The sequence below is a fragment of the Cupressus sempervirens genome, chromosome 5, assembly GCF_028749045.1.
Source record: "Cupressus sempervirens isolate cs-2001-9-10 chromosome 5, ASM2874904v1, whole genome shotgun sequence".
Taxonomy (NCBI): Eukaryota; Viridiplantae; Streptophyta; class Pinopsida; order Cupressales; family Cupressaceae; genus Cupressus; species Cupressus sempervirens.
The window spans coordinates 340651682-340677387 of NC_143122.1; the positions used below are offsets into that span (position 1 = coordinate 340651682).

The 25706-nt window shown below is 33.5% G+C and overlaps 1 protein-coding gene across 2 annotated transcripts in view; it reads right to left on the reverse strand.

Moving 5' to 3' along the window:
• The window catches only part of DAW1 (Transducin/WD40 repeat-like superfamily protein), a 308544-nt gene extending 289616 nt beyond the window's left edge, over positions 1–18928 (reverse strand). Inside the window, exon 1 of one of the 2 annotated variants that reach the window (XM_089830229.1) lies at positions 18749–18928. In XM_089830229.1, the coding sequence (XP_089686355.1) occupies positions 18749–18787 (39 nt within the window). In that variant the 5' untranslated portion in view covers positions 18788–18928. The remainder of the gene's footprint in view (positions 1–18748) is intronic. The other variant, XM_089830230.1, reaches the window with a different exon arrangement.
• Positions 18929–25706: the final 6778 nt, after the last annotated feature.

Consider the following 25706-nt stretch of genomic DNA (forward strand, 5'->3'; position numbering starts at 1 on the left):
ACTCTCATTGAATATTCTTCAAGGACGGACAATCCCATCAGTTACAACAATTTAATTTACAATGAAAGCAAGCCCCTATTTCACCAAGTTTCACAATCTCCAACCTAAAGGATTCTTCCCCAGTTTCAACTGAGATTTCTTCTAGGAACACAACATATATATTTAGAGCAATTAATATGTGAGTATTTAAATGGGGAAGAGTAACTTTGAAGTCCGCTACTTGAAGCACAAAACCCAAAGGTTTGAGCATGTCTGGGATGAAGAGCCAGAGTTCAAGCTGGACTCCTCTCAATTCTACCTAGAATGGGGATGAGTGGGCTATAACATATCCAACATTGCTCTTGGGAGACCGGAGGAGGGCTCTAAAAAGAGTTTTCCCTACGCTCCAGTATTCTTTTTTTAGAACTTTTTCTTGCATTCCATGGTTTTTTTAAAAACTCCAAACAAACTTTTCAGTGTCACCATATTAAAACTAAAAAGAATCCATGCTTTCTTCCCTCAATATTGTTAAACCAACTATCCAAAAAACGTCTAGCACATAAGAATTTTATGTCCATGCAAACAAAGAAAACAACAATGTTTTTTACCCTAGTTTTCTCAAATTTAATAGCCCTTACCATATCATTGTTCAACGAGAGAGCAAAGGCTTAAATCCAGGTGATGGGGCCTTACCATCTTCTCTTCCCCCATGGTCAGAACATTTTGATGGGATGCCAACTCCATCTCCTCATCTATGTCCATCGATATTGGGTTATATCCCTTCATTCCCCAATTGTCTTCTACAAAACTTTCCCTCAAAACTAGCAGAATGTAGAAGCACGAGCATATATTGATCCAAACCCACTGCTTTATAAGATAACTCAACTGTATTATCATATTTATTTGAGGTTCCCCCATCATCAAGTACATTAATGCCTTTTTCCTTCCCTTCATTTCCATCATTACTGTCTGACACAACCATTCAGTGAAAAATATGGCTTGGGACTCAATCGAGCCAAGACTTAGATGGCACTCACCTAAGAAAAATTAAAACACACTCATGCAAACGCAAAGAAAGAAATGATATAAAAAGGTTTAAAATCAAAACACAACAGATAGGACACTATAGAAAAGATCATGAAATAAACACGACAAAAACCATTCAGTGAAAAATATGGCTTGGGACTCAATCGAGCCAAGACTTAGATGGCACTCACCTAAGAAAAATTAAAACACACTCATGCAAACGCAAAGAAAGAAATGATATAAAAAGGATTAAAATCAAAACACAACAGATAGGACACTATAGAAAAGATCATGAAATAAACACGACAAAACAATAGGCGGGATAAAAATAACAAATGGCAGCCACAGAAGTCTACAAACAGGGTACGAAACTCAAAGGACGTACAGATCAATCCAATGCACCCCACTTGCAGACCTCCCTCGCTCTCTGAGGCACCTCACACCTAGTCAATTAAATAATTAAATCTTAAGTTGTCAAACTCTATCAAAATAATGATGACTTATTTTAATCATTATTAAAATAACTCTTTTTGAGATACTATTGTCTCCTCATATTTGATAGTTATGACAACATGATAATTTGGAAGCCTAGCATTAGTATGTTTGGTGCATTACTTTAGTGGGATTTTGATATGTGGCTTCACAATTCTAGGAAAGTTGTTTATATGAGAGTAGCACAGCAGAATGGGGGAGCAACATTCTTGAGGTTGATATGGGATCCAAGCATTTGATTTCAGCATGCCAGTGTATATTTCCTGAGGAAAAGCAATCTTGGGGAAGTGAGGACTATAATGTTCCCAGTTTGGGATAGTAGGAGTCAAGTAAATAATTAACTCTCAAGTTGTCAAACTATTTCAAATTAATAATGGCTTAATTAATTGTCATTAAAATGACTTAATGGAGTTGAGTGAATAAGTAATAAAGCCATTTTAATTTAAAGTGGGTTAATAGAGAGATGGAGAAAAGAAATTCCAAGAGACAGATAGAGGCAAAATAAAGAGTCATAGGGATATATTATAAAAGATCTTTGAGAGGCTCACTTTTCACATGCCTGGTTTTATGTTTGGTTTCTCTCTTAGGGAACTTTGGGAAGCTTTGGCTTTCAGCAGGTTTGAGGACGAAAACCCTTGAACTTGGAGGCAGTGGATAGAAATCCATTGTCTATTGGAGATATTGCTTTGCTGTCTCACTTTGTGCTTCAAATGCATCCTTCTGGTTATCTAATCTAATTGTAAGTTTTGTGGCTACAATTGAATAGTTTGTTGTTGTTTTACTAAAAAATTAAAGGCAATATTCATATTTTATTACAAAATCTCTTTTTCAATCAGATATTGCATGATTTACAATGTAATCTATTGGTTTTAAATAAATCATTTACGTGCAAATATTGTTTGTTCAAATTTCGATGGAATTTGGAAAATATAGAGTAAATATCCTCGCGGAATATTACAAGACACCCCTACTTTTCCTACAATCAAATGTCTCCTCCTAAGAGTTGGATAATCCAAGCCTACAACATCTCCCAAACTTATAGGCCCACTTTATTTCAACACATCAGGCATCTAGGGGTCAAATTAGTATCTATTTGAGCATCCTGCAAACTAACCAAAGACAATTCTGATTATTAATCTCTTTATCCTCTGACACAAGCCACACCCAAGGATCCAACACCAGAGGGAAACTACACCAGATTCCCTTCTTCCTAAACCAAATCTTCCAAAAGCATCAAACCTACTCAAGAACCTATCATTTTGTTCGTCTCTGAGGGTTCTCTTTTGACCCCTCCTATTGCAAGGTTTAACGGGAATAAATCCCTCCTTGTCTACACTTCCTTTAGACATCGAAGCATTCCCTTATCAATCTTAGAATCAATGTTAGAGGGAGCACTAGCTGCAACAACCACCTTGTTGAAAAGATGACAATTTCTTTATAGATGTCCATTCTCATTATAGATTTGGCATCAAAATGTGAGAGTTCCATAGTTGAGTTGTTGAATCCAAGAAGATGATCCACAAGCATATTTCCATAGAATTTGATAAAGGGTTAATCAAATCAATTTCAACACCGATTCAACTATATGAGATTACCTTCCTATCCAGAGTATGTTGAGATGAACCAATTGTTGAGTAACATGGATCATTTTTGGCAAATGTACTAACATTGCCAATGTAATTGATGTGTTCCAAATGCAGATCTGGATCTCATATAAATATGAGAGGAGACATGTCTCTAAGGCTTAATCATCATTTAATTTATATATTTAACAATAATAATTCGTATAATATATATGAGTGTATATATCTGTGTATATATATGTATATATATGAATATATATATATATATGTATAATATATATATATATATGTATTATATATTATATATTATATATTATATACTATAATATATAATAATATATATTATTATTACATGAATACGTATATATAGGAAATGATGATTTACTAATAACAACAATGTATCTCAGATTGAATTAATCTGACTGAAGCTAGAACTAGCTTAGCTAGCAAGAGATCAATCATGTGCAGAATGTCATTTCTCCAAAACTCAAGGAGAAGCAATGAGAGCTAAGCCCAAACAAGGACTATCAAAGGGAGATCCTTAGGAGAACTGAAACCCACAATCCAAGCTTTGATGAAGAGAGTAACCTAGTTTGAAAATTAAGGTCTAGCCTCAAAAGCCTTATTCATGTCTACCATGCACAAGAACTCATCTAGAAAGTAATGTTGCAACCATTATAATCTCCATATTGTTGTACTACATTTTGTCACCACAAAATGGAGGTAACAGTATAAAATTGTTTCAACTTAGTTTTGCATTTCTCTGGGACAATTTATTATTTAATTGGCTAACATTGATCAACAAATTTGCATAATGAATCATTTTACTAAAAACTTTCATCAAGTCCTATTCATTTTTCATTTTATTAAGCCTATGCTTGATTTTTGAAGCCTTCAAAGTCCTTATTTCCGTTTTTGAGTGTTTGTTTTGTTTTCTTTTAGTGTTTTGTTTCATTCAATCTCTTGCTTTCAGTTTTCCCTTCAATTTGGTATATCTTAGGCTTAATCGACAGACTTGGTAATCACAAGATATGATCATTTAAGTGCCTAAAAAGAAGACTCTCTAGACGTAATCGCATATTTAAAATATGAATGTTATATTTCATAGTTGAGTTTCGCTTTTTGAAAAATATAACATTTATTCACTTTATGTTATGTTTTTAAGTTACTTTATCAGTTACATGACTATAGTGCACTTTATGCCATATTTTCATGTTGAGTTGTTTTTTAATTTTTCACTTAAGCGAGTTTATCACTATATAGTTTTAGTTTAATGTGGGGTTTTACTTTATGTTTTATTTTAAAACGTCTAAGTAAAAAATTACTTTTTGAATAGTATTTGCACATGATATATAAACTATATAGTGTAAGTATTATATTAGACCCTTTTAAGTGAGATATTTAACTCAAAAGTCAATTAGACATGTGCTAAATTGGTCACTTAAGATGTGCAAACTCAATCACATGTCTTTTTTACATGTTTACATGCAAATGCACTTGTAGAGTCCAATTTTGGCTTGAAAATACATGTGTTTGACATAATAAAGCATATTTGAAATAAGTTATGTACTTCCAAGAGTCCAATTTACATGAAAAATCCCTTCCACATGCAAAAGATGTCATATGTAATAGCACTTGGAGAGTGTGATTTGATCTAGGAAGCAAGTTGTGGACTTGGGCAAATAAATAAGTATTTTTTAAAATATGTAATGGGTCTTCTAGACCACAATTTGCATGTAAAAGGATTATTCCAGCCAACATGTTACATGTAATGGGCCTTACAGAGTGTGATTTCACACTACAAACACATGTACTGACTCTACAAGACCCCAATTTTCCACTCCCAAGACAAAAAAGCCCATGTGCATATCATTTTATGCATATTTAAATACATGTGAGAGGGCTGGAAGAGTGCAATTTGCACCCAGCACATGCAGTCCTTTCCAACATTACATGTAATACCTCCCGTAGAGTGTGATTTTCACTTCCAACCCACATATGTGTTCATTTTAAATATGCAAATGCATTCCTAGAGTCTGATTATGCATTTAAATGCATGCAAATGCTATCCTAGTCCACATTTTTGCTCATTTCTTGCAAAAATGGCTCATTTATATACAACAAAAGGGCACACTTTGACCAAAAACACCTAGAGAATTGCATTTCCATCCCATGCTTTTGCATTTGGAGGAGGCGTTTTGGAGTTTGAATGCATGATTTGGCATGTGAGATCACGTTTTTCACCAAGAACACCATAAAGGCCCTTTTTTCCCAAAAATGCCCAAGCACATGTATTATTATGCAAAGACGTTTTGCATCTCAAGGGTTGGCTAACTTGAATTTTCCCTTCTACATGCAAAAACACCCATGTATTTGACCTTGGAGATTATCATTTGCAACTTTGAATTGGTCAAAAGCTATTAAGTTGTTGCATGCATTTGTACTTGGAGAACCCGATTTTGGAAAAGACTTGTTCATTTCAACTTCTCTTCCCTCCATTTTTGGCTCATTGAGCTCCAAGTAAGTAGAAGATTTCAACTTTGCTTATATTTCTTGCTTGTTTTGCTATTATGTTGCATTATTTGGCTTGTTTTTGTCCATTTGTTCAAAGGCATGCCAAATCTTTTGCAATTTTTCTTTAAATAAGTTGAAATCTTCTCATTAAAAATGCTTGAAAATCCTCCAAACTCCAAAATTAAAATTGCATGTAGAAGAACATCTTGAAGTTTGTCATGTTTTGAGTTAACAACAAGAGGTATGTTTTCATTTTGTTCTTAGTTTTGCTTGTTTGTTTGTTACTTGTTTTGGTTTCTTTTTTGGCAGAAAGTTGAAGAATCTTATTCAAGAATGCAAGTGCATCTACATCCTTTTACCTTTCATGCTAATCTATAATTCATCCATTTTCCAACACATGCAATTACATCCTACGGACCCACTTACATGTTTACGTCAAGTAAAATGATTCATTTTTACCACATGTAATTACCTTGTAATATCCCCCTAATAATGAAATTTAACTATAATTGTCAGAATATAAATATATAAACACTTTGAAATCATAAAAGAATATATTTATAATATAGCAAATTTATTAGTTAAGAAACTATGATAATTGTAAGATAATTATATGTATATTGATAATACCTTATATTACTTAAATATATTAATAATTATTCAATATATATCTATATATAAGCTAGACATGAAACAAACATAATTGATAATAATAAATAATATTATTATATTTCATAATTCAATCTAATATAGCTAACATCAAATTATATTACCATTATAATATAATATAACAATCAAAGGACTCAATTAACATCTAAACTAAGGGTCACATCCCCTCCACAAAGGGACACTAGCAAGTTCGGGCCCATGCATATAACAGGTACGGAAAAAGAGGACAGGGAGAATAGAATACACTCTAATATCATCTATGAAATGGTCCAGTCTTTAGCATTATTGCTCAACAGAAAATATTGTAAACTCGCTGAAGCGGTACCATCGAGGACCCAATCATTTATCGAACAACTTCTAAAAAATGAACAATCTATGGAGGTTTGTAGAACCGATGAATAGCTTGAATCAAGAACCACCAGAGGATATAATACATAACATACCGATAGGAGAAAGGAGAAAAGCATATAAGGAAAAGGAATAACAAACCACAAAAGGTCTCATGAGTGAGTGCATGGAGCAAATTGGATCCACTCCTGATCTAAGCATCAAGCTACCAAACATAAAGGATTAAAAAAACCATACAAGTGCAATAGAGCTGCCCGCTAAAGATTATAGAGGCTGCATGAATCATAGACAAATATAGAATTGGAAGATAAGATTGACATCAAAGGATCCCAACGCAACAAACAAAGACATGGAACATATCGACATTCCTTCAAACAAGTGAATACAACAAAAACAAATTGGGGCATTTGAACATACAGATTTATATTTCCAATGTTTTATATCTCAGAATGTTTTTTTCAGTCCATATCCAGAGTTGCAGATCGATACATGTACAAAAGGATTTACCATTAGTAAATAGATATAATACAGACTCCATTACTTAGCTAATGTGACAAGGATTGACTATCACACAGGATACCCCATCAGTAGTAAGAAGCCCAGATAGAAGGAGTACTTGGATTATGTCTCGGAATAGTGACATGTATTTGTCACATAAGCATTACAACTGAAACAACGATAGTTTGATCAGACTGGTTATGTGATATATCGTATCTATAACTTTCAACATTGTTCAACTTGGACAAAACCATAATATCTACAATTTGGATAAAGCCTTCTATACTATGACATTCATATTAAGAAGATTCAGAATTAAAAATAATAAAATAATTACATACATTGAATTTAGAGGAGGAATTATATGATAACCATTTCCTCAACTGTACAATACTACTAATTCATATAATTACAAGAATTATATGAATAATGCAATATGGAAAATTATCAACCAAGTTTGATAACCCTAAATGATATGAGACTATATAGTTCTTGTAGAGACCAAGTAAGATCTTGATAGAGGTAATTCATTACAAATGTTGAGTTTCTCTTAAGAGAACTCATAGACTAGAGGACATTCTTGATTGAATGTTTGGATTCCAAGTTGGAACCTAGAGAGATATTTTTAGAGAATCTCTTAGAGACAATTTATATATATTGTAGTGGTCAAATAAATGCATATGTCAGAGATAAGAGACTAGTTAATTGTGGGATCTCTACCAAGTAGTGTTATAAAGTGCAAAATTAAAGATCCCAAGAGGCCTTAGGAAGAGGCACTTCATATGATGATTACCTATTTGAGAAGTAATTCTCACTAGAGGGTTAGGTAATTTGAGAAGAGTTTCTTCCAAGGGATTAGGAGGGGTTAGAAAGGGAAGTACTTAGAATAATACTTAATTAGTCCAATATTTCTAACATGTCTAATATACATTTGTTTATATTTAACTAACAATGTGTTGAGGGTTCCTACATTCATTTCTTAATCCAAAAGAAAGGACACTACATACCTCTAGAGAACCCGATCTTGGTAAAAAGTCACTCTTTTAAATACCAAAGTCGTCATTCTGCACACATTCCTACGCATCCAGCTTGCATTCTTGGTCATACAAACAAAAGCCCATCCTTGGACACATGCAATCCATCCTTCTAAGTCCTATTTTGGCCCCTTTTGTCCAAATAAATATGCTTTCTAGATCATGTTCAGTCATTGCATGTGTTTCGTGAGTAAACACCTTGTTCCTCACAGATCTGCCTTTGCCAATCAAAGACTAACGTCTTCAAGGAGCCAATCCCTTTAGATGATGTATTTACTCTTTGGAATTTCTATGTTGCGGCACAAAACATGTCTATGCATCAAAATCCAAGGGAAGATGAAATACCAGTATGACAAGGAGTTGGCTCATACAACTGCATCACTCATTTCATCTTCTCGGGATCAAGTGTCAATTATAGAGATTGGGCATGTTGACATGGCTGATTACTTGCAGAGAATCAAAGCTCCTGCTAACAGGGAGATGAAATGCATTAAAAGAAGTAGTATTCATGTAGTTTCTACTTTTCCCATGGCTTCCCTAGAGCTTGAGTTTGTCTTGGGATGTGCTCGACGTTTCAGCCCAAAGACAAAACCAATCAAGAATACGAATGGCAAAGTAATTATCACTCTAGATCTGGATGTTATTGAGCAAATCTTCAAAGTTCCTCAGATTCAAAATGCGTAGATTTGTCTAAAGAGATGTCTTTGCAATTGTATAATTAGAACAAATTGGATTATCAAAAGCACACAAATGCAAACTGGTTGGATAATAAAAGATCCAATTGTTTCATGTGCCCCGAAACAATACACAGATCTAACTTCAAACAAAAGTTAAGGATTTGATAACTCTCCTTAGAAAAGTCTGTGGTCTCAAGGAATCTAGTGAGTTTGAACCTTGGATGTATAAGTTTGTCCTTCAAATCTTTGATAACGAGGAACCCATCTACTAGGGAGAGTTTATAAGCACAACACTATGTGAACAATTGGTTCGTGCGGGAACATCAACATCGTTCTACATGAATTCGTACTTGGTCTACATTGTTGCGACCATGGGAGCTTTCTTGGGATTTTCCACCAAGGGGGATCGAACTCTAGTTCCCCTCTGGAACTATCATGACCAAAATACGTTGATATAGAGCAAGTATAATTACAGGAGGTTCCAAGATGCATTCTTTCGACATTTCAAGTGTCTATTTGACAAAGATCTAGTAATCAAAAGAGTATCAAATGAAGCCTGGGAAAGGGTAAATCAGTTCGGCTGCAATTTCTTTCAATTTCCATTTTTCACCTATTTGAGAGTTGGTTATTTTCAAGGGGAACTGTATATCTTACCAAGCTATCCTACTGATAGGATTATTCTGATGGAGTTAGCCAAACAGCTCATGGAGGTGCAATCATACCAACATAGTCAATACAGGCCAGGATTCGGCATTACCATTGGCAAACCCCCTTGTAATTGGTCATTATACTCTCAACTCAATGTATAAAGAAAAAGCTATTGAAGCAGAACTTCAGCTTATTACCTTAAAGAAATTCAAAGCTAGGTTTGACTTCGATTACCAAGGGATGCATTCAAAGATCAAAAGAGCATTCACCCAAGTTCATCGCATGAAAGATGTATGGATTGACTTGTGCACGGATGTGGACATCATGAAAATGTATTATCGCAGGCTCACATTGCAGCAATGTAATGTCCCTATTGTTGGCGAGTCTATGCAGTTGATGGAGTTAGCTCATCATAGTGACCCTCGTGAGCTGATAGGGTGATTTGGGGGTCCCATTTGTGGACTTACTATTCTTAATAAGTCTATTTTTTACAGTTGCTATTTTTGGCAATGGAGTGGGTGGCTCTAGCAGTTGGTTGTCACCTACAGTGGATGAGGTTCATAATTGCATGCGCTCTTATTTATTAATTAATTATTAAAGTTGTATTATTATTATAATGTTTATATTATTATAATAATAATATTAAGAGATATTTCTAAAAGAGTAAGTTGGAAAGTTTCGAGTGTTGAGTTCTTTTGGGAAACTCCCACAGTTTCTAAAGTGGAGTTCTTGGGAGACTTTTGCCAACAAGGGATTATAAATAGGATCTCATTTCATTGGAAAAAGAAAGCTTGAATATTTATTTGCTTTTGTTACCTTTGTGGCTTTTTCTGATATTCTAAAATTGTTGCCCTTGTTGAAGTAAAGGGTTTTAGTTCTAGAAATCATTCTGAGGTTGTGTTGCAAATTGTGTTGAGGTAAACAATTTGACTTATCTCTCCTACTATAATCACTGTGTCTAAGGAGGACTTTCTCACTGATTGTTTGTTGAATGAATTGGAAGAAATTGGTTTGCTGAAGATTTTCTGCGTTTACACCTGAGGTTGATCATTGTGCATTTTGAGGAAGACCATTTTCGCTCCAGGCAGTGATTTAAATTCATACAAAGATAACTATCTTTGGGGGCGGTTGCAATTGCATTGGACAGGGCTGAATTTATATCTGCAAGTGAGAGTTATCTACGATTTTGTTTGGGGTGGCATTTGTGTTTGGGAGCAGAACAATTTATATTCTGAGACCTGCGTTAGCTATCGTGAGGCCTGAGATTTCCTATTTGGGGCTATTGTGAGGCCTGAGATTTCCTATTTGGCAAGGGTTACAATTGGTAATTGCATTGTGTTTTGAGAGGAAAATTTGTTGTATTGTAAGGGCTGCATTACATTAAAGAGGGGAGATTTTAGTATGCATATTGGCGTCTAAACCAAGGAATGAGTTCTTGCAAATAACAGGAATGATCACTATGCCTTAAATCAGGTTCTTCATTCAGTCACAATTTGATATTTATAATTCCAGTTGCTTTAATTGTGACTGTAATCAGACTTGCATTGGATAAAGTGGTTATTAGTTTATGGAAATTTGTGTACTTGAGTTTGATAATGGCAGTAACTTTCAGCCTTGGAATTCACTAAATATTTTTCTAGTATTTTAAATTCAATATACACATGCTCTGAATACAAAACAATAAATTTAAACAACCAGAGAGATTTAATAGTATAGTGATATTGGGTTGTCTACTAAGTGTTTGACAAAATGACAAACCCATTAATTTTTTGTTGGAGAACTTGGTGTTTGATTAGCCATAACCAGATAGGGTTAGTACATGAAAATCATCAACCTCAACATGGTTGAGATTCCACCAGGATTTCAGATTGATTCCAGGTTGAAGATGATGGCATGATCCTAGATTCAAAGTATCACAAGACCCTATTGAGAAGCTTTGTCCTTTCCCTATTCAATGGCAACAGAAAGAAGGCATTTCAATTTTGATAGATTCTAGTTTATCTTGGTGAATACTAACAAGTGGCTGAAAATTAAAGGCCTAAGGAGGGTGCATCTAAAACTCAATGTAGATTGCAATCATTTTGGGCCTATTGGAAAGACATCTTAGATGGAGATTACAAGCAAGGACGGTTCATCCTCTTCAACACTAGCTAAAACTCTCAAGTTTAAGCTCAAGGAGGCAAAGGACTAAAACCACCATTATATTCTTCTCAAGCACCCATGCAAGCTCAAGAATCAGAGGAAGAATCTAATGAAGAAGATGAAGAGGAGAGGGAGAGATAATGATCATATCTCCCCCATGACCAACAAATAATCAGGATCCATCCACTAAGGAAAGACACTTCTTGGATGTTGTAGATAATAGTGTGGATTCATTCTCCATTGTTTTCACACCTACCATTTCCGTCTCAGACGTGAACATGTCGGCACTCTGTATCTCTTCGGAAGCTCCTCCTATCCTCACAAAGGAGCAGTGTGAGAACTTGGGAAACGTATTTAATGATTTTCCAACTCTCATAGAAGGTCAAGTTTCCCAACTTGATACCTCGGTTGCAGGGTTTGAGATATTCATGATGGAATCATCTCAAAGAACATCCATGGTTTCGGCCTTGCAAACTGAAGCATACACAGTGACAACAGAAATACAATCATGACCAATGTCTATTGTAACCACTATCCTAATTTTAGCAAATGAAGTTTCAGTCTATCAGCATGGTTGGGAAAAATCACCATGAAAAGAAGAAAGGTCGTAGTACCCCCAAATAATCTCCTTGTCAAGAAGAATAAATCTAAATCTTCAAAAGCCAATATTGTTTCAAGAATAGTTGTTGATTCTTAAAAGACTAAATATGATGAGATTACAAAGCCCTTGGTAGACAAACTAGCTGAGGAGCTTAACTGCTCAAATTACAAGTTCCCCAAAATTAAACTTGGTAAATAGTCAAGGTTGAGATGTTTGCAAGATGCCCAAGATGCATTTGCCAATTTGTCGAAAAGCAATTACGAGATTTGGGAAAAGAAGAATCAGTTGAAGAAGGAGGTTGTTTGTCTTCATGAGGTCATTCGTCAACAATCTTAGTGGCACGCAATCATCACATCTTAGACAGCTTAGATGAATCCAAGAGTTGAGGCAACCAAGGCTTGGTTCGAAGAAGTTATCTCGGAAGGAATTCAATCAATTAAAGATGAGTTCAAATTCCTTAAAACGTATTGAAGACATTGAAGAGAGACTCCAAGACATGATCGCATCCTTCAACCAAGTAACCAATACCTTGAAAGAAATTTTGGGTATGTGGGATCAAATGGCAGACGTTGATCTAGATGTATTGATTTCATGTGATGTCATTCCATCTTCTGACATGTTCTACAGATATCAAGGACACATGGGTCATAAGGAGGAGGTACTTGGAAAACTTCTAACAAATTTATAGGGAACCTTAGAAGGTTGTTAAATAGTAGAAATGGAGATCATGAGCGATCTGGAGCAGATAGGATGTACAAGCTCCTTACTAAACATGTTTACTGAAGACGAAATGACCTCAGAGTACACTGACAGAGTCGATGGTGATTTTGATTCTATAGAATTTGGATCACATGCAATGAACAGATTTGCTGCAAATAAGTCCGTAGCAAACACTTGTGGAATTCTCTTGCACAAAATTACAAAGTTGTAAAATCAGCATATACGAATGGAATTAGAGTTGAATCCATCTAAAAGACAATGGAGATCCTAGACCTTCCTATGGTTCATGCTTGTATCACCAAATATAAGGCTTTTCTGGACAATCTTAAGGATTGATTCAACATTTTTTGTCTTCTTTTTAAGTTTTTAGTGTGTTTGTAGTTAGAGAAGATGAATTGCATGCAATGCAATTACTTGTAATTCAATTGGATGTCCTAATCACATGTAATCCAATAATTCTTCTCATCTAGTTTTACCGGGTCAAAGTGGTTGAGTTGCTCCCACTTTTTTCTCCTTTTTTTAATTTCTTTTCCTATGTAAGAAGTGCCCCCCTCATTGTAAAAATCATCTTTTATTGTATGCAAGAAAGATTTGAAGAATTGTGCAAGCATAACTTTGCTTGTGTAGTATTGCTTTGAAGAAAACTGAATACAAAGAAGCAATTGGAGCTGAAACTTTGGTGAGAGCAATTGTGATAGTGCAAATAGGAAGCTTTGACTATAATTTGCATCTATTATCTTTTGATTCATGTTGTTGTATGTTTTAATAATTGAGCATAATGAGTTAAGAAGAAATCAGAGTCGAAGCTTTGACTAGGAGCGATAGTGGTGATACATAGACTAGAAGCTTTGGCTGTAGCTTGGAGAAGCACCTCATCCCTCCATCAGAACATTAAGCCTAAGGCAATGATAATAAAAGGCAAGAGAGTGAGACACAACCTTCACCTACCTACAGGCCAAAAAAATCCCACATAGGCCAAACAAATCACCCAACTCAAAAGACAAAAGCCACGTCGACACCAATGCAGTAAATATACTTGTCAAACCCAAAAATGCAAAAGAAAGTCCATTTGAAAACCTTAAAACACTCTACAAATTGAGCTACTAATCCACCAAGTTCTACCCACACCAATCTAACCCGAACTATACCTTACAATGCGGGAAAAGAAGGAAACACTCGATGCAACAAGGGTAACCCTAGCTTGTGCAATAGGAAGCCCTCAACCTCTCTATCATTGTTGCCATCTTCAGTCTCAATGATAAAATGATAATAAAAAAATTTAGTGTTGTTACACCAAATATTTTCATTTTTAGAATGAGATCATTTGACCTCTATGTTATATTATATCATTTGTCTTTTGGTTCAAGGATCTCTCTGACACACTTAAAATACTACTTACACCTCATCTTTTTAATGTTCCACCACCATATTCCTTAGAAAACATTGTATTTATAATTTTCTCAAACTAGCAATCAGTTTTCTTCCTCTTCTCAAGATGAGATTAAAGGCAATTATTTTGCATCTTTAAAACATCGTATAATTCTTTTCAAACCTTGATAGACTACAAGGATCAACTATGCTTTATTTTTTTTCTTTAGAAAGATGTTTCATCTTTATCAATGTTTAGGCAAAGACTTTGCTTCCACAATACTATATAGATAAGGTAGATTGCTTCTTTAGTTTGCAATTTTTCATATTTAGAGTGAATACAAAGTGATCTAGGTATGATGAGAATTATGAAGCATCAAAAGATAAGATATGATTTGCTTCCAAATACTTTATTTTTAGTGCTTATTTTTGTTTGCCTGTGTTTGGAGCTAAAACTACCTTCTATATTTCTTATTTTTCATAATTTTTTCAATCTGAAGAAAATTTAGTCTTCCACTAACATTATATCATTGTTTTATATCATCTTAATGAGACATTTCATCAATCATCTAATTTGTAGTTTTACACAATTGATTGTTTCTCCTTTTTATCATAAATGTTTTATTTATTTTTTTATTTTTTAGTGTAAAAACAATTATTTTCACTAATCCATGTGATTTCTTTAGGATAATTTTCAAAAAAAGATTATTTCTTATTTAAATTAATAAATTAAAGTACACGCATCTGTAATCTTAATTATTAAAAGAATACAAAAAGAAATCTGATTCTATACTATTTGGATATTTATAACAATAAAAATGTTTCGTGAGTTTATCTTTGTTCAAATCCTCAAAATATAGGTACATGAAATCGATTAAATCTTAAAACAAGAGATCTAGAAGAGCTAGAGGTCCTGCCTTTTGTTAAAAAGGGAGGATAGGTGTGCTCTATGATTTAAGCTTAGGGATTAAAAGAGAAAATAGTTCCATGCAGTGAGGAATTTAACATTGAAGGAAACTTTATTATTCAATGTGTTTGAGTTGGAGCAATATTGAGATGGGAGAACTTGGTAAAGAAGGGACGGTTTGCAATGTTCCATTCATTCTCATTAGAGATTGGTTCTTGTGAACCACTACTCATGAATGTTAAACAATATTTTCAAACAATCAAATTTTAGATTGGTTCTTGTGAACCACTTCTCATGAGTGTTAATTAATATTTTCAAACAAACAACTTTTTTTAACAAAATAGAATATATGTAATTATATGTTAATGACATTTCTATTATTACAATATACCTATCCCAAAACTTAAATTTTCTTATTATCAATGACAATATAATAGAAAAATTAAAATTACTTGCATTTATTATTAAATTATTTAACTTAGTTTTCATTTTGTAATATAAAAAGTTACAATTTTATTTATTTTTTAGAATACATTGTATTTTTTTTAAGTTAAATTATGTACTTATTTTTTAAATATTCTTAATTACATATCATAAACTTAGATTTGCAAAGAGCTATGAGGCAATAGGGTTAAAAAATATGGATTTCTATTTGAAAAAAAAAATATGATAATGTAAAATAAATTGGACCATTGGCTATATGGTAATAGAAGCTATGTAAATAGAATGGATTATAAATTTGTTATTGACTATAATGTGAGGTGGGATAAATAATAGAGTAGAAATAAATTAAATATAGTAAAATCTTATCATATTTTGTTGAAGCATAATCCCTTTCTTAATTTTTTGTAATGAAATGGTATTCTTTAAGTATAATTTTCTAAATACAAATTAAATGGAAATGACTAATTACTATACAATTGATGAATACAAATATAACGATTTAAAGTAAAAAATAAAATTAAGAATCTCTAAACTTAAGAAATTAATTTTTATGTATTGAAATATGGTACTTTTTAATTATATTTTTTAAAAATTATTATCAACCTATTGAAAATTAAAAATTTATAGTTAAACAAAATTTAAAATTAAGTATCTCCTTTAGAAATCAATTTTTATTTTGTATTTAACGACAAACTAATTTGCAATTATAATATTTGATTATTTATTCTAAATATTTTGTTTGTATAATCTGGACTACATATGTACCATGGAGATCAATTGAAGATGGGAACATGGTAACATTGGGATATAGTTTAACAATTATGGTTTTAATTTACCCCATGTCTATGGGGTTGAGTATATCTTAAAAAATAAATAATTAAAACAATATAATGTTAGGCGCGTGAAACCAACGAGTGCCTAGCAAAAAGGTCTGATGTGATTGTGGTGAGAGACAAAGTGGAGTCGTACCAACTATTCAGCATGTCCACATTCTCTTAGGGCCCGTTTGGTTGCTAGCATTGGAATTGAAAATTAGAATTAAAAAATGGATTGGGAATAGAAAAAGGCAATTCCAATCATGTTTGGTTCACTTGAAATTCGATTGAGAATATGTTAATCCATTGTTTGGTTGTACAAAAATGGAATAGGAATAAGGTTAAGTTTTGTATTTTAAAAAATAATTTCCTTAATTTTTTTGTTTTTAATTTATTTTTATTTTGTTTATTTTTTCAATAATAGTAAAAACGTTAATTTATTTTCATTTTTTCTTTATTTATTTCATTTTTTTAAACAAATAGATATAATAATAAAAAATGCTAAAAAAAAAATTTTTTAAATTATTAAAAGAAAATTATTAATTTTATTTTTTTAATAAAAAAATCAAATTGGGAATTGGAATGGCCTATTCCAATTCCAACTATTTTTTGGCATAAACATATGCTCATTTTAGGAGCAAAATTGAAATATGTCTTCTTATTCTCAATTCTAATTGAGCATACCAAACAACAAATATAAAACATATTCTAATTTTCTCTTCCTATTCCAGTCTTATTCGAGGGCTCTTAACTTCCCCACAAATAAGAGTGAATGCAACCTGAGTATATGTCATGTGGCGGCTACAGTTGCTACGTGGAGTTCACGATCTCTACTAAGACTAAGTAACATGCGTTAATTGAGCAAACTGAACTCTGATTTGCGCAAATCCGCTACATTTGAATATGCCTTTGAAATATTCTTCAACAACATGACAGTCCACGAAAATTAATACTTGTCAGATTCTAACAAGTATTAAACTTGTTCTTATCTATTAATTTTTTTTTAGTTTTTTCCAATCCGAAAAACAAAAATTATCCCCAAGAAAATAAAATTGTCGAAACTTTAGCTTTTGACATTTTATTTCTGCGGTTTAAACTACTGTCTGGAGGCTCCGGGGTCTAATGAAAATATTAATTCCGTCTCTTAAGACATGCACTAACAATAAATTTGATACAAAACTATATCTTACAACTTCAATACACTTTTCCCACTTGCAATATTTCAACAATGCACGCCTTTTTTTGCTAATATTAGGACTCGACATTTTTAAAAAAAAAATTAACAAATCTTAAACCGTGCAGTCAACTTTATTAAAGCATTCAGTTAACCGTCGTCTAAGGTGCCACATAAATGCACCTCATGTAAGTGAATATAATATACACGAAAGCACATTGGAAACGGGTGCAAATCAGTTGCCCCTTAGCCAGAACCTTCAGTTAAGGAGTACAAAATGATCCGTCATTTTCATGCGGCGCCCAGTCACATTATTCTATAGATCTAAAACGGCCTCCCATGAAAGTGGGGCCTACAAGTCGGAAAACAACTATAAACGAAACCGTCGCAATAGACAAGCTGCTCACATCCGCTTAAAATAGCAGCTTGAATCAACATAAAATGCCGCGACCTCCATCGTAATCGTCGTCTTATGAATAAAATCACTACATTTGCCTACGGTCGCAACTTTCATTTTAAATTAACACCTAAATTTGACGGCAGATGGTATTCTGTCATTTTCAATCAGTACCTAAATTTGACTACAGTCTATTTTAAATTAGCGCAAAATTGAGCAAAGTCACTGTATATTCACTTTCAAATAACAAAGATCGCCAGATAAGACAGTCCGGAGTACTAAGCTTTAAATTTATCATAAATTAATTTACAAGAATTCATCCCTGCTAAGGATCGGCATGTTTATGGTATGAAATTAGGATTTCTTATTTATATAGAGTGTAATGGACAAAGATAATCTATCTTTTAGAGAGAAGAAACATCCTAGCGTCTGAAATCGGCAAGAAAACGTTTAAATTTTGAGCTCAAACTAGGAAATTCGATTCCGTAAACGAAATAGGGAAAATTTATGACGAATTTATAGATAAGAACATTTTTTAACTAGGAAATCAGACATTCCAGGGGTTTTGAATAATCAATCGCGAGGCTTTTCATCCACATTACATTTCATTCATCAAAGATGCAAATGAATAGGAAAAACTTTCAAAAACGACGCAACTTAGCACATAACACCAAATCAAGAATGGACATGTAATGGATTTAGGATGCTGTACCTTTTTCTCTGTTTTACCGATCAGCTTCTTCACAAACATCTTTATCTTCTTTTTAAACTATCTTCAGCAAACAGCAGCTATATTATCTTTTCTCCCGAGGTTTTGAACGCACAATGAGAAGTAAAACTGGAACGAAAACGTTATAAGAGAAAAACAAAACAAGAATACAAGCTCATTTCCAACGGGAACGCCTTTCTTTTTGGAGTTTATCGTTCCCTTTCAATACTGACACGTGTAGGTTTCGATTTGGCCTAAGCCGGTTGATTGTATCTTTTAAAAGGGCACGGTGGTCATTTATAATGCTTGTCTCCTTCGCTTAACCCAAAGTGAAAATTATTCCGCTCAATGTAACGCGTCAGACGCTGTTTTGCTTTCGATAATCCCGCTTTTAAGAGGGCAGGAATATCCTGTCATTAAATGGGTTAACGAACACGTTGACGCTAAATTAATTTTTCTAATATTGAAAATTGTATTGTGGTGGCCTTCCTAGGTTGGTAGCTTGCATGCTCGTTGGGTTGCCTCGTAGATGTGAACCCTCTAAAAAAATTGCATTCTCCTCCTTTCAGTTTGTTCAAAGCATGTTGTCTTGTGAATTTATTTTATGGAATTATTCTAATTTAAATATCATTGACTATTTAAAATAGTATATTATCATTAATTTGTTTGATAATTTCTATTTTCATGAAATCAATTTTGTAAATGACAATCAAAATTAGATCCAAAGATTGTCACCAATGTCTTAAAACCAAATGTTATGTTAACTTGATTATTTGGATATTTTGCATTAATTATTCATTCTAAAATTTAATTATCATATTTAACTTCATTTAAATAGGTCAATTTTTTTTCTAGTTGATGGCATTATTTAGTTAACTTATATATTTTTATGTGACTTGTGTACTTTTTGAATATTTCTCCACTTTGTAGAAAGAAAAAAAATTAGCTACCCGATACGATAGTACAAGCTTTATGGTTGAACCTCTTCGATTAAGAGCCAAGGACTAAGGGGGTATCCATTTTGTCAGATTTGCATGGGGCACAAACCCTAACCATCCTTTTTTAATGTTGGATAGACCAAGAGCCCATTGACACCTTGTAGAACTTTCACCTCAATAAGATTTATTTTATCTACATTAAAGTTTGATATTTGTGATGAGTATGTCTATTACAATCTCTTCATGCACCTCTTTTTCATTTTGATGATGGATCATTGAGTATGATCTAAAATATTGATGCAAACAAAACTAACACAGTTGAATACAGAAACATGCAGTCTAATGATTAATTAAGTTGTGATATTGCTATCAGGATTTAACTATGTGAGTTTGAGTCAAACTCATTGACCCATGTTTCATGAGTAGTGATTCAACATGAATCCATCTCTCATGAGAATAAATGGAACACTTAGCACTCATTGGATTTAGGGGTGAAGCACCGGGACTTCTTGGGAGGTCACCCATCCCAATACCACTCCAGCCTGAGCACGCTTAACTACGAAGTTTACTCCATGGTTAAACCCAAAGCTTGCAACCCCATTTGCAAAATCTTCACCAAGTGTTGTGCCTTATGAACCATTCATTAGAAAGCCCCTTAAGCTCATCAATTGATAAGGAGATAATTTCCACAACAAGTCAAATTGTGATATTGCTATCAGGATTTAATGATGTGACTTTGAGTCAAACTCATTGACCCATGTTTCATGAGTAGTGATTCAACATGAATCCATCTCTCATGAGAATAAATGGAACACTTAGCACTCATTAGATCTAGGTGATGCTCACAGGGGTTAATCACTGGGACTTCTCAGGAGGTCACCCATCCGAGTACTACTCTAGCCTGAGCGTGCTTAACTACGAAGTTTCCTCCATGGTTAAACCCAAAGCTTGCAACCCCATTTACAAAACCTTCACCAAGTGTTGTGCCTTATGAACCATTCATTAGAAAGCCCCTTAAGCTCATCAATTGATAAGAAGGAGATAATTTCCACAGCAAGTCAAATTGTGATATTGCTATTAGGATTTAACTATGTGACTTTGAGTCAAACTCATTGACCCATGTTTCATGAGTAGTGATTCAACATGAATCCATCTCTCATGAGAATAAATGGAACACTTAGCACTCATTGGATCTAGGTGATGCTCACAGGGGTGAAGCGTCGGGACTTCCCAAGAGGTCACCCATCCCAGTACTACTCCAGCCTGAGCACGCTTAACTAAAAAGTTTCCTCCATGGTTAAACCCAAAGCTTGGAACCCCATTTGCAAAACCTTCACCAAGTGGTGTGCCTTATGAACCATTCATTAGAAAGCCCCTTAAGCTCATCAATTGATAAGTAGGAGATAATTTCCATAGCAAGTCAAATTGTGATATTGCTATCAAGATTTAACTATGTGACTTTAAGTCAAACTGATTGACCCATGTTTCATGAGTAGTGATTCAACATGAATCCATCTCTTATGAGAATAATTGGAACACTTAGCACTCATTGGATCTAGGTGATGCTCACAGGGGTGAAGCACTGAGACTTCCTAGGAGGTCAATGAGTTTGACTCAAAGTCACACAGTTAAATCTCGATAACAATATCACAATTTGACTTGCTGTGGAAATTATCTCCTACTTATCAATTGATGAGCTTAAGGGGCTTTCTAATGAATGGTTCATAAGGCACAACACTTGGTGAAGGTTTTGCAAATGGGGTTGCAAGCTTTGGGTTTAACCATGGAGGAAACTCCATAGTTGAGTAGTACTGGGATGGGTGACCTCCTAAGAAGTCTCGGTGCTTCACCCCTATGAGCATCACCTAGATCCAATGAGTGCTAAGTGTTCCATTTATTCTCATGAGAGATGGATTCATGTTGAATCACTACTCATGAAATATGGTTCAATGAGTTTGACTCAAAGTCACACAATTAAATCCTAATAGCAATATCACAATTTGACTTGTTGTGGAAATTATCTCCTACTTATCAATTGATGAGCTTAAGGAGCTTTCTAATGAATGGTTCATAAGGCACAACACTTGGTGAGGGTTTTGCAAATGGGGTTGCAAGCTTTGGGTTTAACCATGGAGGAAACTCTGTAGTTAAGCGCGCTCAAGCTGAAGTAGTACTAGGATGGGTGACCTCCCGAGAAGTCCTGACGCTTCACCCCTGTGAGCATCACCTAGATCCAATGAGTGCTAAGTGTTCCATTTATTCTCATGAGAGATGGATTCATGTTGAATCACTACTCATGAAACATGGTTCAATGAGTTTGACTCAAAGTCACATAGTTAAATCCCAATAACAATATCACAATTTGACTTGTTGTGGAAATTATCTCCTACTTATCAATTGATGAGCTTAAGGGGCTTTCTAATGAATGGTTCATAAGGCACAACACTTGGTGAAGGTTTTGCAAATGGGGTTGCAAGCTTTGGGTTTAACCATGGAGGAAACTCTGTAGTTGAGTAGTACTGAGATGGGTGACCTCCCGAGAAGTCTCGATGCTTCACCCCTATGAGCATCACCTAGATCCAATGAGTGTTAAGTGTTCCATATATTCTCATGAGAGATGGATTCATGTTGAATCACTACTCATGAAACATGGGTCAATGAGTTTGACTCAAAGTCACATAGTTAAATCCTAATAGCAATATCACAATTTGACTTGTTGTGGAAATTATCTCCTACTTATCAATTGATGAGCTTAAGGGGCTTTCTAATGAATGGTTCATAAGGCACAACACTTGGTGAAGGTTTTGTAAATGGGGTTGCAAGCTTTGGGTTTAACCATGGAGGAAACTTCGTAGTTAAGCACGCTCAGGCTAGAGTAGTACTCGGATGGGTGACCTCCCAGGAAGTCTCGACACTTCACCCTTGTGAGCATCACCTAGATCCAATGAGTGCTAAGTGTTCCATTTATTCTCATGAGAGATGGATTCATGTTGAATCACTACTCATGAAACATGGGTCAATGAGTTTGACTCAAAGTCACATAGTTAAATCTCGATAGCAATATCACAATTTGACTTGCTATGGAAATTATCTCCTACTTATCAATTGATGAGCTTAAGGGGCTTTCTAATGAATGGTTCATAAGGCACAACATTTGATGAAGGTTTTGCAAATGGGGTTGCAAGCTTTGGGTTTAACTATGGAGGAAACTTCGTAGTTAAGCGCACTTAGGCTGGAGTAGTACTGGGATGGGTGACCTCCCGAGAAGTCTCGATGCTTCACCACTGTGAGAATCACCTAGATCCAATGAGTGCTAAGTGTTCCATTTATTCTCATGAGAGATGGATTCATGTTGAATCACAACTCATGAAACATGGGTCAATGAGTTTGACTCAAAGTCACACAATTAAATCTTGATAGCAATATCACAATTTGACTTGTTGTGGAAATTATCTCCTATTTATCAATTGATGATCTTAAGGGGCTTTCTAATGAATGGTTCATAAGGCACAACACTTGGTGAAGGTTTTGCAAATGGGGTTTCAAGCTTTGGGTTTAACCGTGGAGGAAACTCCGTAGTTAAGCGCGCTCAGGCTGTAGTAGTACTAGGATGGGTGACCTCTCGGGAAGTCCCGGTGCTTCACCCCTGTGAGCATCACCTAGATCCAATGAGTGCTAAGTGTTCCATTTATTCTCATGAGAGATGGATTCATGTTGAATCACTACTCATGAAACATGGATCAATGAGTTGCTATGGAAATTATCTCCTACTTATTGATTAATTAAGTTATTTTTCTATATTTTTATGGAGACAAATTACCAAAATAAATGACAAACATTATTTTCTAGATAATTTCTCATTTACATACTCAACAAGGTTCATCTTTGTAGTTATATTATATAAACAATCTTGTGCACAAACATTATAGATATTGAGCTTTTAAGCTTTAGAGGAAAATGCATTGAGATATGAGTCCTCTAATACTTCTATAATGCCTACCCTGGTTGACTTTTTAGATTGTATTGTCACATTCTTTTAGGTATGTTTTGTGTTTATGTTTATGATTATTGATACTTGGTTACCATATTAGATTAAATGTATTTCATACTTAGTTGATTTATGTGATGAGTTATTTAGTTATTTCAGGATTATTTCTATGATAGTATATGTATATTGACACATTGATTTCAGTTATTGCATGATGATTAGTTAGATGAAATATTTATATGTGGTTCTATGGTTACTTGCCCCATACTTGCATGTGCATGTTGTACTTGTCTGTTTTACTTTATGATTGATATTTCTGATGTGGTTGACGAAGGGAGTCATAGTCACCTGCTAGTCAAGATCTACACGATGTACCACTTCCCATCATTGCCTATTTAGTTTAGAATATATGTGTTTGTTCATGCATGGATTTTATGTAGATTGCAAGTATCGAGTATCAACTTCCTTGAATTGCCAGGATGAGTGTATCCTATTGCAGTATTTCAATAGTATAAGTGGGGAGATAATTCTTGAGTCAAAATCATAACCTAAGCTAATTGTCCTAGAAAGTAGGACAAGTATCTAAATTGTTTACCCATTTGAATTCGTCAAGTAACGTGAATTTGTGATTTTGACCCTAGAGTTTGATTATGTTCTTTGTCTTCAGTTGAGTTGTCATATTTGGTTTTGTGGGTCTATTGTGATTTTCGATTATAATTAAATCAAGTTAAAAGATAATTTAATGATGTAATATAATGAAAATTTTATAAAGATAATCTATATTTAACTAATTGAGAAATTAATTAAATAAAAGAATTAAATTTAAAAGTTCTAATTAAACTTATAATTTTGGTGTATTTATATTTATTTAATTTAATAATTATTATTTTGGAGTTTTATTTTAATAATAAAATTTAAATAATATTATTAGTTGAGTAATAATGATAATAATTGATCAGTAAACGGTCGAAGCCTAGATTAATTATTAGTATTTGTTTGAATTAACTATTATTATATGTTAAGCGAAGGTAGATTCGAACCCAAGACATCCCACATGAGAGGCTCACAAGTTACTATTGCATCGTAGGCTTTTGCCTAAGTAATAAATATTATTTGATTGAAAAGAAAATATTAAAATATGTGAATATTTGATTAAATTAAAAAATAATTAAATTTATGCTTTAAATAAAAAGTCTAAAATTAGAAGTCTAAATTTAGAGGTCTAAATTTAGAAAATTGGTTAAAGAAAAATTAGAATATGATGTTATTTAATTAATTAGAAATTAATTAAATATGTACTTTAGTTTAAAATATTTATTGTAAAAGTCTAATTTAAGAAATTGGATACAAATAGAATTAAAAGATTAAAAGATTAAAGATTTAATATTTTTTTATTATATTCAATTAATAATTATTAAATTAGAGTTGCATTTAAATAATGAGCTTCAATTATTCTTATTAATTTAAATAATATTTATGCTTTAAATAGTGCTTGCACTAATTAATAAAGTGGAGGAAAAGAATATATAAAAGAATATTTTAATTAAAAAGTTCTTTAAATGTGCATGAAAGGATTAAATGATAAAAGTTTATTTTTAAGGAAAGGTCTTTGCATGTTCGAAAACAGGAAACCCTAGGTAGAGTCAAACTCTTTATTAAGAGATTCGAGCTCATTTCTACACACACAGTTTGGAGGAGGCAATTTCTGAAAAGAGGCTTTTTGAAAGAAAAGAAAGATTCTTAAGTATTTGTGCATTCATTGTTTTAGCATCAGATCTAGGTAGGATCTTGTGGGTTTGTGCAGTAGTTACTCATTCTTCGAATTCTTGTCTTCTTCATGTCTGTTGTGTTTCTATTTTCAGATTTTCTCTAGGTTGAAACCCTTGTTTGAGAAAATTGATTTCCATTATAGAATTGCTCGTGATTTAATCTAAAACCTCATTGTGAATTTACTGTTCTTATGTTTCAAATTCTTGTGTCTTGAACATAAAAATGAAAACTGAAACCTTGTACTGAAACTAAAAACTCTATAAAT